The 17,422-nt window shown below is 36.3% G+C and overlaps 1 protein-coding gene across 1 annotated transcript in view; it reads right to left on the bottom strand.

Moving 5' to 3' along the window:
* Positions 1-16,723, bottom strand: part of HDX (highly divergent homeobox) — a 316,379-nt gene extending 299,656 nt beyond the window's left edge. Inside the window, exons 1-2 of the mRNA XM_049766600.1 lie at positions 16,688-16,723; positions 6,691-6,837 (exon numbers count right to left, since the gene is read on the bottom strand). Coding sequence (XP_049622557.1) covers positions 6,691-6,837 — 147 coding nt within the window. The 5' untranslated portion in view covers positions 16,688-16,723. The remainder of the gene's footprint in view (positions 1-6,690; positions 6,838-16,687) is intronic.
* Positions 16,724-17,422: the final 699 nt, after the last annotated feature.

Below are 17,422 nucleotides of genomic sequence, written 5' to 3'. Positions count from 1 at the left end.
TGCCAGGAGCTATTTCTGAGCAGATAGCCAGGAGTAACCCCTGAGCACCGCCGGGTGTGGCCCAAAAACCAAAAAAAAAAAAAAAAAAAAAAAAAAAGAAAAGAAAAGAAAAGAAAAGAACTCAACATAAAAAGGCAAGAAAATGAAATGCAAGACATCACTCCATTAACAATAGTACAAACTACGGTGACAAAAAGGAAAGAGAGAGAAACAAATGGTCTGCCCTAGAGACAAGCGGGAATGGGGGTGCATTGGTAAAAGATGGTGTACATTCTATGAATAAAACCCAACCATGAACAATTTTTAATCATGTTGCTTAAATTTAAAACATACAGTGAATATGGCTTGAAGAGATAGCACAGCAGCACTGCCTTGCATGCAGCCTACCCAGGTTCGATCCCTGACATCACATGAGCCTGCCAGAAGTAATTTCTGAGTGCAGAGCCAGGAATAACCACTGAGTGCCACTGGATGTAACAAAAATACAGTGAATAAAATAACATATATTTTAATGTAGTATTAGTTGTCCAGAACAGAATTGATGTAAATCTTCCAAGATTCATATAACTTAGTAAAAAAAAAAGTCCTTTACCTTGAAGTGCATTTTCTTTGATTTTATATTTAGTTTAATCAAACCTATTATATCATTCTACAAAAAATTATAAATTGAGAAGTTCACTGGTGATAGTGACTGCTTTTTGATGCACCTTACCCTGATAGTATAACTATGTACTAAATAGTAGTTGCCAAAAGAAAACTGAAAGAAAAATAAAAATTACTTTGAGAAATACTTTGGGACACTTCATTAAAATTAATCTATATACTCTATCACATTACAAATTTGTTATTTCATGACACAGTATAATAATTAGTTTCTATAATGTAACAGGATAAAATATAAGGTCACTATTTTAATACTATTTTCCATGTCATTTCTTTTTTTTTTTTTTTTTTGGTTTTTGGGTCACACCCGGCAGTGCTCAGGGGTTATTCCTGGCTCCAGGCTCAGAAACTGCCCCTGGCAGGCACAGGGGACCATATGGGATGCCGGGATTCGAACCGATGACCTCCTGCATGAAAGGCAAACGCCTTACCTCCATGCTATCTCTCCGGCCCCTCCATGTCATTTCTTGATCCACAATCAGCAGTACTCAGGGTATATTAATGGCACTTTGGTCAATGGTATCAGTGGTGCTCAGGCAACTGTGTGGTTCTGGAGACTGAATCCAGATCTCTTGTATGAGAAGTCTCCATCAGACAAACTAACCAGGAATAAAACCTGAGAATAGCTAGAGTTTCTCCAGTTCCCAACTTCCCACCTCCAGGGATCAAAGTAATGTATCGTCTTGTGGATCTCTATAAATTGGGCTCTCTAGGATACACTTGAATGATCAGAATACTATGCGACCCTGGGGATTAGACCTTGGACCCTAAGCAAGGCAGACATGTTCTCCAATCTGGCATGACTTAGTTTCCTTTAATTAAATTTACCAATTCTTCTTTTGTTTGTTTTTTTGGCCACACTCAGTGATGCTCAGGGGCTACTCCTGGCTATGTGGTCAGAAATTGCTCCTGGCTTGGGGGACCATAAGGGATGCTGAGAGATCGAACCACAGTTCGTCCTGAGTCAGCCAAGGCTAATGCCTTACTACTGCGCCACCACTCTGGCCTCTAAATTTATCAATTCTTATAAGATATAAGTGATTCTCATGGGGCCGGAGAGGTGTCACAAGCAGTACGGAGTTTGTCTTGCATGCGCTAACCTAGGATGGACCACAGTTTGATCCTCCAGCATCCCATATTGTCCCCCAACCTAGGAGCGCATAGCCAGGATAACCCCTGAGTGTCATTGGATGTGGTCCAAAAACCAAATATAAAATAAAATAAAATAAAAGATATAAGTGATTGTCTTTCCAAATGTCTATTCGTAAAACAACAAGAAAGTATCACAAATGTAAATTATGACAATTTGTGATTTGGCAATAAAATGACACACTATAGAGAATATCACTTGATGTCATTTGTCTCAATAGTTCATAAACTTCTCTTTCAGTTTTACTTTCAAAATCTTTTTCTATAATTATTGGTTTAGGGGGCCAAGTCTGTCAGTGCTCAGTGCTTACTCCCGGCTCTTTCTCAAGGATTATTCCTGACAGATTCAGGGGACAATATCAGGTTCCTAGGATAAAATCTAGGTTGAACACTTGCAAGACAAATTCCCTACCAGCTATAAAATCACACTGGCCCATCAATTTATATTTCTATACTTCATTATTTGTCTCTGTGTTCATAGACTCCACTATATATATATATTTGTATGTGTTTTAAAAAGGCATTATTGCTGTAAGGGTCACATGAAGTAGTACACTTAGTAGTAGTACACTTAGAAGTAGTACACTTAGAACCAGGTAATTTTTGGAAGACAATGTTGCACTAAAGATCATGCCTATAATTTTTCACATGGAAAGTTTATGCTCTACCCTATAACCATATCCCTGTTCCCATTTTAATATTTTAAGTTCCTTTATTTTATTTTATTTTATTTTATTTTATTTTTTATTGGCTACACTGTGTGGTGTTCAGGGGTGCCTTCTGGCTCTGTGCTCAGAAATCTCTCCTGGCAGGCCCAGAAAACCATTATGGAATGCCAGGGATCAAAACAAGGTTGGCTGCTTGTATGGCAAGTTCCTTACCTGCAGTGCTATTTTTCCAGCCCCTTCTCTTGTACACTGGATTAAATTCTTAGTCAAGTTGTATTTAAGTTATTTATGAGAAAATATACCATAAATATAATAATAAAATAATAAAAATACATTTTAAGTAGTATATATACAGCTAGCAAAATGTCAGCTGGGAGAGGGTATATAGATTAATTAAGATCTTTCTCACAGGAGTGAAAAAGCAAACAAAATTGTGTTAACAAGGATGATGACCAAATTTCTGTGCAACTGATATGATTCCAGAATATAAAATGTTGTCATAAAAGTGTAAATTGTACTTGAACCAGAGTGATAATACAGCAGGTAAGGCACTTGCCTCCCAAGAGACTGGCCAGGGTTTTGTCTCCAGCATCCCAGATGGTACCCCTAGACTACCAGGAGTAATTTCTGAGCGCAGAGCCAGGAGTAACCCCGAAGCACCATTGGGTATAGCCCCCAAAAAATTCACTTTACTTTTTCTTTTCACCTTTTCTGTTAATTAGCACAAGTATCCTTAATTAAATCAGGTGATTTATGCTAAACCCTGGCTAATCAAAGTAGAAGGAAAATCAGCAGAGAACAAGAAGCTTGGCTGGTTCAGTAAGATTCAAGAAGCTGCTTGGGGTCGGAGAGATAGCATGGAAGTAAGGCATTTGCCTTTCATGCAGAAGGTCAGTGGTTCGAATCCTGGCATCCCATATGGTCCCCTGAGCCTGCCAGGAGCAATTTCTGAGCATAGAGCCAAGAGCAACCCCTGAGCAATGCCGGCTATGACCCAAAAACAAAAACAAAACTATTAAAAAAAAAAGATTCAAGAAGCTTCTCAACAATCCCTGGCCAAAATTTTCTCTAGTGACTCTGTCTGATTTTTTTGGTGCAAAACTGCAAGCTGAGACCACACAAAATCTATTTGAATACTACTACACAGACTAAATTCTAATCTATTCACCCTGGGCAGATTGCCTTAGATTGGTTTCTTTATAAATGGTGATAAGCAGGGGCCTGAGCGATAGCACAGCTTTAGGGTGTTTTCCTTGCATGCGGCTGACCCAGGATGGACCGGGGTCCAATCCTAATGTCCCATGTGGTCCCCCAATCCAAGAGCAATTTCTGAGAGCATAGCCAGGAGTAACTCCTGAGCATCACTGGGTGTTGCACAAAAATGGTGATAAGCTATACCTAAACTATAGTGTCATTTAGAATATATTTGGAGAACTATTTAAGTTTCTTAGACATAATAATTTGTGTTAAAGTTGAACTAGTTAATATTTTTCCTGTTATTATTTTCTCTAGTGATATTTCCTGTTTTATGATATAATATGTGGAATGAGAACTAGTCATCACTTGTAATTGCAACTGAGCTGACCACATGAAGTGGCTTCTTTGAGTGTATCTTTGACTTGTGATTCCAATCAGCCACTGCATGAGATCATCAGCTCCCTAAAATTACCCTTAAATAGTGTAACCCTGACCTTCAGGTGATTTATGTTAAAATTTGGCCAATAAAAGTGGCAGGGAAAGCAGCAGAGAACAAGAAATTTGGCTCAGTAACATTCAAGAAGCTGCTCAATAATCCCAGGCTGAAATGCACTTTTTCCCATGACACTGTCTGGTTTTGTTGTTATTGTTGTTGTTCTTGTTGTTGTGCAAAACTGCTGGCTGAGATTCCACAATAAATAATGAATCTATTTCACAAAATTCCTTAAAATTTACATAGCATTTCACTATTAACTTTATCCAAAAATAATTTTTCATTCTCATTTATTTATCATTTAAACCACTTTGAGCACAAATATGAATTCTGTATTACAATACCCTATTAAACTATAAGCAAGTTAAGCTACTATGAAAAGATAACACACTGGAAATATTAAAGGTCACAATGAAAAACAGCTGCACATAAGGAGACTCTCTCCTTCAAAGTTAGAGGATGTTCATCATCAATATGGTCAATGACTTTATGCCCTATACACTTCTCATTTACCTGGTATACATATGTATACATGTATATTTATACTCATATTTATTGATATGATGCCTGAGATTCCAATAGACAACCTGTACCACAAGGTCATTTTGTGAATGCAGAAGGATTTATATACTGTTAGTAGTAATACATTTCACTTCTAGATTGGCTAGTTCTAAACTTATTTAAGTTAAATAATAAAGAATTTTGTTTTAAAATATGGATTAAATGTTGATACAATAATAGAGAAAATAAAATCACTACGGCAAAAATGTACCATGAGTATAAACTAAAGAAAATTTTTGGGGGGTTTTGGGGTCACACCCTGCAGTGCTCAGGGGTTACTCCTGACTCCATGCTCAGAAATTGCTCCTGGCAGGCTCAGGGGACCATATGGGATGCCAGGATTCAAACAAATGACCTTCTGCATGGAAGGCAAATGCCTTACCTTCATGCTATCTCTCCAACCCCTAAACTAAAGAAATTTTATCAAATTTAAATATCACAGCTTAAATTATTCTAAATAGTGATTATGCATTTTCCTTTAAATTTTATTAAGAGTATTTCAAATAGGAAATTTAGTCTTATTAATATAAATATTTCTAGTTTTTACATCAACCTTGAATCTGATAGTTGATTTCAGCAGATAAGAAACCAAAACCCTGATCATCCTTTCAAGCAAATTAGAAGAATAATTATCTGTTTGAAATCAAATGTATGTATTATTCTTTAAGAAATATATTTTTCCAAAGAATTCTGTTAATAGGGGCTGGAGCAGTTGCACAGCAGTAGGGCATTTGCCTTGCACATGGCTGACCCAGGATGGACCACGGTTCAATCCCCCTGTGTCCCACATGGTACCCCAAGCCAGGAGCGATTTCTGAGCACAGAGCCAGGAGTAACCCCTGAGCATCACAGGGTGTGGCCCAAAAACAAAAGAATTCTGTTAATAAAATTTTTATTTTTAGAATTCTTAAAGTTTACTTCAACAGAAAAATTAATCTGAAAACAGACGTCCTTATTTCCGAAATTAGCCTAATGAATAACACGAATGAGAATGCTGCTGATATTTGAATTGCTAAGATTACATGCCAAAATGTTTTAGAATATTTTTATACAGTATAAAAGAATGTATACAGTCAAAATATTTGTCTGACTCTCTTACATTTATTTCTTGACTTCTCTCTGTCATCTTCTCATGCCTTTCACAAACTTGTAACAGCTCAGATTTTTAAAACTGAAGAACTGTGTTAGTGAAAAGAAGTGTTCTTTGAGATTCTTGCCACTCACATAATTGCTAAATCATTAAAATACATACACTTTTTTTAATCAGAAAGGGTAGGTATTCAGACAAAACTAGATATTTCCTGAAAATAAGAAAAACTCAATAATCACTTCTCAGTCTTCTAAGATCAAATGCTACTTAGGAAGGGTGTCATGAAAGACTATATTTTCTTTCTTTTTTTTTTTTTTTTTTGGTTTTTGGGCCACACCCGGCAGTGCTCAGGGGTTACTCCTGGCTGTCTGCTCAGAAATAGCTCCTGGCAGGCACGGGGGACCATATGGGACACCGGGATTCGAACCAACAGACTATCTTTTCTTAAAAAAAAAAAGTGTGTTCTGGACTATTGACTAAGATTTAGCACACAAAATTAAAGTCGTAAATGCCTGGTGAAAAGAATATACCAAAAGAATATAATAAAAAATGCAACACTCTTTTGGTAAACATGTTTTATGATGTTTGTTCTATAATATCTAGATTAATTCTGTTTAAAAACAAAAATGAAATTATAAGAAAAAATTTTCTTACAGGTATTCATTACTATTTTCAAGGCATCTATAGAAACAAATCTAAATTATTAGCTCATCTTTTTGGCAAATTGGTGTCTTACACAAAGGAAATAAAGGTATTTATCATAATAAAGCCTTCATATATTAATAGACTTTTTATTAATTGTATTGTATCAATTATTACTTATAAATAAAAGACCATCTATTGTAAGAAGGGTAAACCTCAATACTTACCCTAACTACACTGAAGTCCAGCTTTGTCTCTTGTGCACACTGTAAAATGAGCTGAAAGCAGTTTTTACTTTGATTTGTCATTCCATTTTCATAATAACGCTGTAAAATCCTTTGTTGTTCTACAGTAAATACAGATCGGAGATTCATCTAAAAATAAAAGAAGATACCCTAAAATATTTAGTAAAAATTGAGGAGCAGAATTTGTAAGCTTTTGATTTCTGCTACAATTTTGTGCTATCAAGCAAAAATATTTATTTTCCCTTTTTTTTATTTTTTGGGCCACACCCAGAGGCACTGAAGGGTCAGTTACTCCTCGATCTTCACTCAGAAATTACTCCTGGCAGGTTTGGGGTACCATATGGAATACCAGCGATAAAACCCATGTCAGCCTCGTGCAATACAAATACCTACCCTCTGTGCTATTGCTCTGGTCCCCAGAAATATTTATTAAAATAATAATTTGTCTGCTAAAAAGATTCTCTTAAAATTTATATAAAATAAAAATACTTGTTAATTTTTTAAGAAAAAGTGTCAAATTAAAAGACTTTTTGAAAAGAGAAAACTTTGCTTAGTGTCAGCATGGGGAAGAATAATTTCTTCCACCAAAATATATATTTATGTCTAGTAAATCCATCTAGTAAATAGTAAATTGACAATGGTCAGTTATCAATAGGGATACTCACTGTTTTGTTTTCATACATGATGCCTTGTCTCAGCCAGAAGCTATGCTCTAGACTAAAAAGGTGCTTTTATTTATCCTTTCTATGCAGTGTTCATTTTACACATCAAAGCAAAACCTATGAAAATGTATTTTAATAATATTACACACAATTGTCTTAATAACTCTAGTACATATCAAATTCTAATTAATTTTGTCTCTAAAAACATATTTTAGTGGAATTTTGTGCCTTTTGATTAAAGTTATTTTAATGTACCTTTTAATTAAATTGATAAAAAAGGCATAAGTTTTCTCAAGAGCACTTTCCATTCCATTCTGCAAAGAAAATTTCAATTAATTGAAAATTAACTTTAAAACTGCCACAAATAGAGGGCCAGAGAGACAGAGCACAGCGGAAGGACATTTGCCTTGCATGTAGCTGATGCAGAATAGACGATGGTTCAAATCCTGGCATCCCATATGGTCCCCCGAGCCTGCCAGGGGCAATTTCTGTGTGCAGAGCCAGGAGTAACCCCTGAGCACTGCCAGGTGTGAACCACCCCCAAAAGTACCACAAATAAAAGAAAGATCAAACTACCCTATAGATGGGGGTTTTGAGGGACAGGTTGAATAAAACCTGATGTTCTAGGGTCACTAATTGAGCATACTCAGACATATTGAACCAGAAAACAAATCAAGTTTGGATGCATGAAAGGCAAGTACCTCATATGATACTGAGAGACACCCAGATTTTTCTTAAGAAAAAAGATTAATTATTATATTGCATTTTAAAAATAACTGATACAATAAATTATCAAAACCAGCAATAAAAATCATCATAAAGTTCCTATATAACAGAAAAAGATCTGTCCCAAGAAAATGCCTATTTAAAATTAGGAAACTACAAACATAAAAACAACTATAAGCCAAATAAAACAAAATTATTTAAGCAGACTAGAATATTACATGGAAATAAAATATAAATTCTCTGCCCCTACATACATTAACCAATAAAGAACAAAAATAAGCAGATTATTCATAAAAGTTATCCATTGGCTGTTGTATATCTTCTTTACAAACAGAAATCCTTTTACTATCTAATATTAGAAAATGTTATTAGAGAAAATCAATTGTAGAGAAAAGTTCAGGAAATATTACTCACTGATGTATTTAAAAAATACTCAGCTCATTTTTTTTTTTTTTGGTTTTTGGGTCACACCTGGGAGCGCTCAGGGGTTCCTCTTAGAAATCGCCCCTGGCAGGCACAGGGGACCATATGGAATGCTGGGATTCGAACCACCTTCCTTCTGCCTGGAAGGCAGACACCTTACCTCCAGGCTATCTCTCTGGCTCCTCAGCTCATTTTCTAAAGATAATTGTATCCAGACTTCCAGTTAACTGGACCAAATTTTCAAGGATGTTGAGATCAAGGGCAGGATCTATTTGTGAGTGTGAAAGAGATATGTGTATATAACGATTTCTACTAATTTTCATTACAATTTATGATCCTCTTGACTCAAAGTTTGGATAAAATAGAGATAAGTCAGAGGATAATGAGGACATTTCATCTCAGCCTTCCCTCTCCTTCAGTAATTCCTAAAGATTGCCTACTGATTGTAATAGATATTAAAGACTTTTTGTAATATTACTATTTACCCAGATGACTGCAAAAACTTTGCATTTTCCATCCCTTCTTTAAATCATAAGGCGCCTATGCGCATGTTTCAATGGACTTTTTTACTCCAAGGAATGACCAACTCACCTACTATGTGACACTATTTTGTCACTATGGTTCTACCTCCTTATTGTGCAAACATTTCCTCATACTTACATTATCTACTACATGTACGATATTCTGATAGCATGTTCCAATGAGAGGGAGCTTCAAAATTTATATGAAGACATTATGGTATGTTTACCAACAGCTGGATTACAAGTTGTAAAAGAAAAATCAGATGTTGCTCCAATATAAATATTTGATTTATGTTCTCAAGAACAACATAATATATCCTCAGAAAATATCTATCTACTGGAAAGACCTCAAAACGATCAATGGTTTTCAGAAACTACTGGGAGACATTGATTAGCCAACCCCTCTCTTATTATTCCTAACTTAGAATTTAGCAACTTGCTCCTCACTTTAGAAGACACTGCCCTCGATAGACCAAGACAATTAACTGCAGAAGCTCAGAAGGAATTGTAGTTTTTATGGACCACCTCCAGAAGTTCTATCTTTCTCAGCTTAGCACTCCTGAAATAAAGATCAAGAGTAAGTCTTGGGGCTGACGAAATAGCATGGAGGTAAGGTGTATGCCTTCCATGCAGAAGGACGGTGGTTCGAATACCAGCATCCCATATGGTCCCCTGTGCCTACCAGGGGCAATTTCTGAGCATAGAGCCAGGAGTAACCCCTGAGCGCTGCCGGGTGTGACCAAAAAACAAAAAAAACAAACAAACAAAAAAAGAGTAAGTCTTGATCCCATTTGCGTTGGTACTACTTCTTCTCTTCCTCTTTGTCCCCCAGGCTTGGATCCATACTAAACCCATGATGCATCCTGTGTAAATCACTGTCCAACAATGTTTTCTCTCACTTTGATTTTAATTCCTTTTTCTACATAAGCATCCCTATGTTCTTCTGAAAGTACTCTTTCTGTTGACCTTGTCCTAAAAAAGTTTATTTTTATTATATGTGCCTTATTTATCTGTCTTAATTCTTCCCTCACAATTTAAGGTTTTTCCCATAGTATAATTTTACTAAAAGCTAGATCACACATAGACCTCACCCAAGAATGCAGCATTGCTCTGCTTAAGGACTCATGACAGAGGTCATGACATGTCTACTTCATGGACTGTCTTTTCAGACCATGATGCACTGAAAATATAAGTTATTTAGTAACAAAAATGTATAAAAAACATTAACACCTGGAAATTAAATAGTTCGCTATTAAACAACCATGGGTCAAAAAGGAAATCAAAAGCTTCATGAATATATCAGAATTTGTGGGACTCAACTAAAGCATTGTTAACAGAAAAATATATTGTTTTGCAAGCATTTATCAGGAAAGAAGAAAGGGCCTACATAAGTAATTTAAAGGCACAGCTTAATAAATAAAAAATGACCAACAAAATAGGCTGAAAGGAGGCAGGCAGAAGGAAATAATAAAACAGAGGAGAAATTAATGAGCTAGAAACGAAAAAATACAACCCAAAATATCAATGGAGCTAAAAGTTGGTCCTTTAGCAAAATAAGCAAGATGGATATACTATTCATTAGCAAGATTCATACACAGACATGCATGCATGTGCACACGCGCACACACACACACACACACTCAAAGAATATACTTTAGGGGCCCCCAAACAAGATTCAGTAAACTCATTTGCACTCTATAATTTCATTGCAGCACTACTCACAATAGCCAGAATCGGGAAAAAAACACAATTGCCTGAAAACAGGTGAGTGGATAAACAAATTATGCAGCATCTTTACAATGAAATGCTATGCAGATATTGGGGAAAATGAGGCAAAAGCAGGCAGGAAGAGGAAATAATAAAACCTAGAGCAGAAACAAAACTGAACTGGTTACACGTAAAGGAAAACATTTTTTCTTTGAAAAAATAAACAAGATTGCCTCATAAATTGAGGGGGGAAATGAATGGTACCAGAACCAAACAGTTGTATAAACATTGAGTAGAAATAAAAAAAGTATCAGTCTTAAACACCAAACTCAAATTCAACGACAACAGAATAGATAGCCAATTTTCAACAAGTTATACACAGAGGGGAGCAGTTACCCTAGCAGTCTGGGGGGCAAACGAGGGGGATGCTGGGAACTGGGGTGGAGGGAGGACAACATTGGTGGTGGGAATATCCCTGATTCAATACTACTATGTACCGTAAATATTACTGTGAAAGATTTGTAATTCACATTGATCACAATAAAAATTATTTTAAAAAAAGAAAAAAATAAACAAGATTGATAAAACTTTCTCAAGACTCACAAAGGAAGAGAATGAGAGAACCATAATAAACCAAATCAGAAATGGAAATGCAGGATGTTACAACAGATAGTTAAAGAATTCAAAGGAAGTCAGCTTACTTTAAGAATATCCACAAAATGAGAGAAATGAATACATTATTGGATTCGTATAATCTCCAAAGGTTGAACCAAGATGATCTAGAATTCATGAAAAAACCTTTCAGTATTGAGAAAATTGCAATGGTGATCAAATGGTTTCCAAAAAAAATCAAAAACCCAAGCCCAAAAGGATTCACTATTGAATTCTTTCAAATCTATAAATAAGACCTAATGCCAATACTTTCCAGGACATTTATGAAATAGAAATACTCTTAAACAGTTTGTTTCTATGAAGCAAACCTGATACCAAAAACATACAAAGACCAGAAAAAAAGAGAATTAAAGGCTTATATCTCTGATGAATACAAATACAAAATTCCCAACAAAATACTAGAAAATAGAATTCAAGAATTCATCAATTCATCAAAAAATTCATACATCATGACCAAATAGGATTCATTCCAGAGATGCAATGATGGTTTAACATATGCAAGTCTATCAAAAACAATACATCATATCATACACAATAAAATTATATGATCATATTAATAGATAAGAGAAAGTATTTGACAAGGTCCAGTATCCATTTTTGTTAAAAACTCAAGAAGTTATAAATTGAATGAACTTTGCTCAACATAGTCAAAGCAAGTGGCAAACATGCTCAGTAGGAAAAAATAAAAGCCTTTTATCTTAGATCTGGCACAAGACATGGATGCCTACACTTGCCACTTCTATTCAATATAGTTATGAAGTACTTGCCAGAGAAATTAGGAAAGGAAAATATATCAAGTGCATCCAGACAGGAATGAAAGAAACCAAGCTCTCACTATTTGCAGATAACATGATACTATATTTAGAACATCCTAAATATTATAGAAACCCTTCAAGAAAATATAAATATGTATAAAAAGAGGACATCTACAAAACTAATACAAAAATCTCAAAGAATTTTATATACAAATACTGAAATAAGAGAAATGTTATCATAAACAATCCCATTCACAATTGTTCCTCAGAAAATCAAGTACATTGGAGTCTACTTAACTACATATACCAAGACAACTACAAAACACTGCCAAGATATTAAAGAAGAGGACACAAGGAAATGAAAACAGATGTTCATGGATTGGAGGATTAACCTCATTAAAATAACAATACTTCCCAAGCATTGTGCAGATTTATTGTAATCCCAGTAAGGATACCTATGACATTTTTCTTTTCTTTGTGTGTGTATGTGTGTGTATGTGTGTGTGTGTGTGTGTGGTTTTTGGGTCACACCCGGCAGTGCTCAGGGGTTACTCCTGACACCATGCTCAGAAATTGCTCCTGGCAGGCACGGGGGACCTGATGGGACGCCAGGTTTCAAACCAATGGCCACCTGAATGAAAGGCAAATGCCTTACCTCCATGGTATCTCTCCGGTTCCCCTATGAAATTGTTAAAAGAAATAGATTAAACATTCCTGATTCTTATGGAACAAAAAAACCCCACGAATAGTTAATGTAATCCTTGGGGGAAATAAAATGAAGGCATCACTTTTCCTAACTTTAAACTGTACTGTAAAGCAGTAGCCATTAAAACAGCATGCCATGGAATAAAGACAAACCCTTCAATCAGTGAAATAGAATTGAATATTCTGAGACTAAACTCCAGGTATATGACCAAATAATCTTTGATAAAAGTTTTAGAAATACAATGTGGACTCTGGACTTTGCCAGCCACCGGCCTTGCTGGACTGCTCCTACTGGATAGTGACTGCTGAATTGCTGGAGAAATTATTTACCAATATCCTGGCTTCTGCTGTCGTGTTTTTTTTTGTTTTTTTTTGTTTTTTTTTGTTTTTTTTTGTTTTTTTTTTTGCCTCTCCTACTGCTCTGGACCTAACACATCTACACAGTGAAATACTGTGCAGCAAAAGTCATAAAATGAATTAATGACATTGGTTTATACATAGTTGGATATGGATAGTATTATGCTGAGTAAACTGAATCAAAGTGAGAGGAATTGACATAGAATAATGTCAATCATTTGTGAGATATAAGAAAAATAGTATAGTAATAATATCCAGAGATGACAGATATGAGGGCCAGGAGGATCAGTTGAAGTGTTCACTATGGCAATGATAGTTGGGACTGATCACTCTGGATACAAGCTGGGTGCTGAAAGGGCTTAAAGTGCTATGAATGGTACCCCTTCTTTAACAATAGTGTAAAACACAGTATCAAAAATGAAAAGAAGGGAAAGAGATAGAGAAGAAAAATGTCTGTCCCCGAGGCAGGCAGGTGAAGGGTGAGAGGGAAACTGGGACATTGGTGCTGGAAAATATGCACAGAATGGTGTATATTATATGACTGAAACTAAATTATAAATAATTTTGCAAGCACAGTGTTGAAAAACAAACATGCACCAAAAAAACCCTACAATGATAAAGCTTGTAAAATATACTCATTATTTATTTAAAAACTAGCATATATAAAATTTAGAATTTTAGCATTTTTAAAACTTAAAATATTACATGGGACAATTTCTGGACTAATATTCCTTTGGGATTGTTATAAAGTATAGAAATATATTTGAAGGTGAGCCATTCTGTACAAATCTACCAGTTCTCTTCTCTGATCTGTATCCATGTATATTTAATCACTGAAACGTCCCATATCTAACCAATGAGAAATAAGTTTTTACATATACACAATCTCTATATAACAGTATGACTTCCTTTCTCAGGAAATTTCTTTTTGACTGTATGTGGCTATATAAATTCCGAGCAGTCATCTAAGAAGTGTGGAGATAAGGTAAACAATAAATAATATAATACCTTAAAAATCCAACCAATGCAATATATAAACACACAGAGAAATCACAGATAGTATAACACAGATGGTATAAGGTGCTTGACTTGTACACAGAGAACCAGTGTTTGATCCCCCACATCACACATTGTCTCCTGAGCACACTAGGAATGATTCCTAAGTGAAGAGCCAAGAGTAAACTTGGAGCCTTGCCAGACATGGCATGTGCCAGCAAAACAGAACACACCACATATTAAGATAATATAAAATAGGCTATGCAAAAATGATAAATATATAAATAATTGTTGAAGTTCTATGAATGGTTCATTTAACAAAAATTGGCAAATGTTGAAATATATCGCCTGAGTTGAAATTCCAACATGTGTAACATTTGAAAAGAAGGGCATGTGAAGAGTAGTAGATGTACAATTAGCAAAGTTCTGGAAGTAGACTTTCAAAGAGAAAAAAAAATGCAAGGAACATAAGGAGGAATCACATATTAAAGAATAAATCAAAATCAGATGATCATGATAGAGATCATAATATAAAGTTAGATTTCCAAGAAAAATAAATGCAAGGAACATAATGAAACAGACTTAAGAATAAAGCAAAGCTGTGTAGATACTAGAGGTAGAGACCATGGCCCCTGTGCAAGGATGATACGTAAATTTGTGAAGCATTCCATATTTTTTTTAAAAAAAGATATACCAGCATAAGTGAGCTTAAGATAATAATAAAATAATGTGCTGAAGAGCATTTTGGAAGGGGTCGGAGCAGTGGTGCAGCGGGAAGGCATTTGCCTTGCACACAACAGACCTAGGACAGACCTGGGTTTGATCCCCTAGTGTCCCATTTGGTGCCCCAAGCCAGGAGCCATTTCTGAGTGCATAGCCAGGAGTAACCCCTGAGTGTCACTAGATGTGGCCCAAAACCTAAAAAGAAAAAAAAAACATTTTGAAAGAGAAAAAAACTAATTACTGTGATGTGATAAATTAGTGATTTGACGTTGAGAGGGATTTCTAAGATATTTCTGGAATGGTTGAATAGGTGATGAAGAGAATTTAGACTATAAAATAAAGGGATAATTAATAGAGCAAATTCAAAGGAAAATTCAGCAACTGATAATCTCTAAACTCTAGCAACTTGAGAAAAATTCAGATTTCTCTGAGCAAGTAGATGCTCTTGATCAGGGAGTTGAGCAGGATTAACAGCACTTCTGTATAATTCTGCTCAAATACTCCATCAAAGAAAGACAAACAATAATTTTTTTCTCATAGTTCCTGAGCAATATACACCCAGGATCTCCTCATCAGTCTCCTAAACGGGAGAGCTGGATGGGCCTCTTGAAGTAAGTTTTTCTTTTAATTGAATCATTGTGAAATACATAATATAATATTCGATGAAGTAAGACTTAACTGTATTTCCTCTATCAGAGACAGAGGAACTAAAAGATGTATTTAACATCAAACATCAAAGATCAAAGAATTATGTGACTTCTTAAAGGAAAAAAATAAAGATACGAAAGGAAATTTTTTAACACTAAGTATCTACAATGAAAGTTACTCTAGTCTACGTCTACGTTTAATTTTCAAAATCATCCAAGGTACTCCAAATCAGAGTTTGAAGAAAAAAATTGAATTCACTTAAATAATAATGTTCCCCTTCCAAAGACTTTCGCATTTCAGCAATTTCTATTCCTCAAACTTCACCCACAGAGCTTTATCCATTATTCTAAATAATGAATCTTTGTATTACCTATCAGCCTTCAATTCATCAGGCCTCTTTGAGGCCAGGATATGTAAATAATTAGCAGATCCCCTGCATTCACTAGCTCTGGAAACATCAAAGAGGTCAGCCTCCAAACCCTTCCTTTCTTCAGTCTAGTTAGGATTTAGCTCCACCTCCTGCGGCGAAAGGGAAAAGCGCCTGCGCAAACTCAGAGCCAGTTCCCTTATCCAAGGTCTCTTTCCCCAACCAATACCACCCCGCGCCCCCTCCCGCTCATCCCCACCCGCCCGGTTGTTTATGAGCAAGAGCTGCATTCTCTGTGTGTTTGAATATGTGTGAGACATCTACTGTCCAGTGAAATCGAAAAGCAGTAGAATGTATCCCCTCTCTTTGGGGGGGGGGAGGGCAGCAGTGAGGGGGAGCAGTAGAGGTGGAACTTGCTCTTTTGTGACCAGAAGTGAATCTAAAATGTTGCTTTCTCTACGAACAGTATCTCTTGCTCTCTAACAGTACCCACTGTATCCTTAGTATCAGCTCCTCTCTAACCTCACGCTGCACTCAGCCTTCAATGCAAAAGTAGAGGGATTTGCCTCTTCAAAAGCTGCAACAGTTTATTAGCAATCTTTTTAGGCCTCAGAACCTAGGACTCCACAGTGGGTATATCACTAGCTCCTACTCTTACACGCCCACTCCCCACCCACCCCCCCACCAGCTTAACTACCATCCAGGTTGGTTACCTACCTCTGGAGTGATGCTGTCAATGCAAGGATCACAGAATCCCAGATCAAGCCAGTTCTGGGGCAGGCAGATCCACTGAGATTTTTCGTAGCTGTTCACTGCCTTCTCAAACAATGAAATCAGCGTGTCCGATCATCAATTCTCATCATGATCGTGACGTCACCAAAGACATCGGCCAATGAGATCCTGAGATCAGCTCAGGATAGTCCCTGCCCTCAGCACAGAACCCAAAAGTAGCTGGCAGAGGTGAAGCTTGAGGAGGAAAGGAGAGCTAGCTACCTGGAAGGGGCAGCCTCTTTCCCTTTCTTATCAGTCTGCTATCAAGGTCGGGGTATTTTTTCCTTTCCCTTCCTAAATAAATATGAATAGCCATCATTCTTGTGACTATAATAGTTAATATGTCAGACATTTGAAAAGGTGCTGCTTAGTCATCCAATGTGAGATTACTTTCAGCAGAAGTGTTGCACACTGCAGAAATAAAATTATCACACGTAAATAGTTTTTTGTGATCAGTGTTCTACTGAAAAAATTATTCAATGTTACAAAACAAAAACAAGAAGGTGGGGCCGGAGCGATAGTGCAGCGCTAGGGCGTTTACCTTGCACGCAGCCGACACAGGACGGACCTGCGTTCGAACCCAGCGTCCAATATTGTCCCCCGAGCCAGGAGCAATTTCTGAACACAGAGCCAGGAGTAACCCCTGAGGGCCGCTGGGTGTGACCCAAAAACCAAAAACCA

This window comes from Suncus etruscus, chromosome X (genome assembly GCF_024139225.1).
Source record: "Suncus etruscus isolate mSunEtr1 chromosome X, mSunEtr1.pri.cur, whole genome shotgun sequence".
Classification (NCBI taxonomy): domain Eukaryota; kingdom Metazoa; phylum Chordata; class Mammalia; order Eulipotyphla; family Soricidae; genus Suncus; species Suncus etruscus.
Note: the sequence above shows the minus strand (reverse complement) of the source record. Positions and strands in the feature narration are given on the sequence as shown.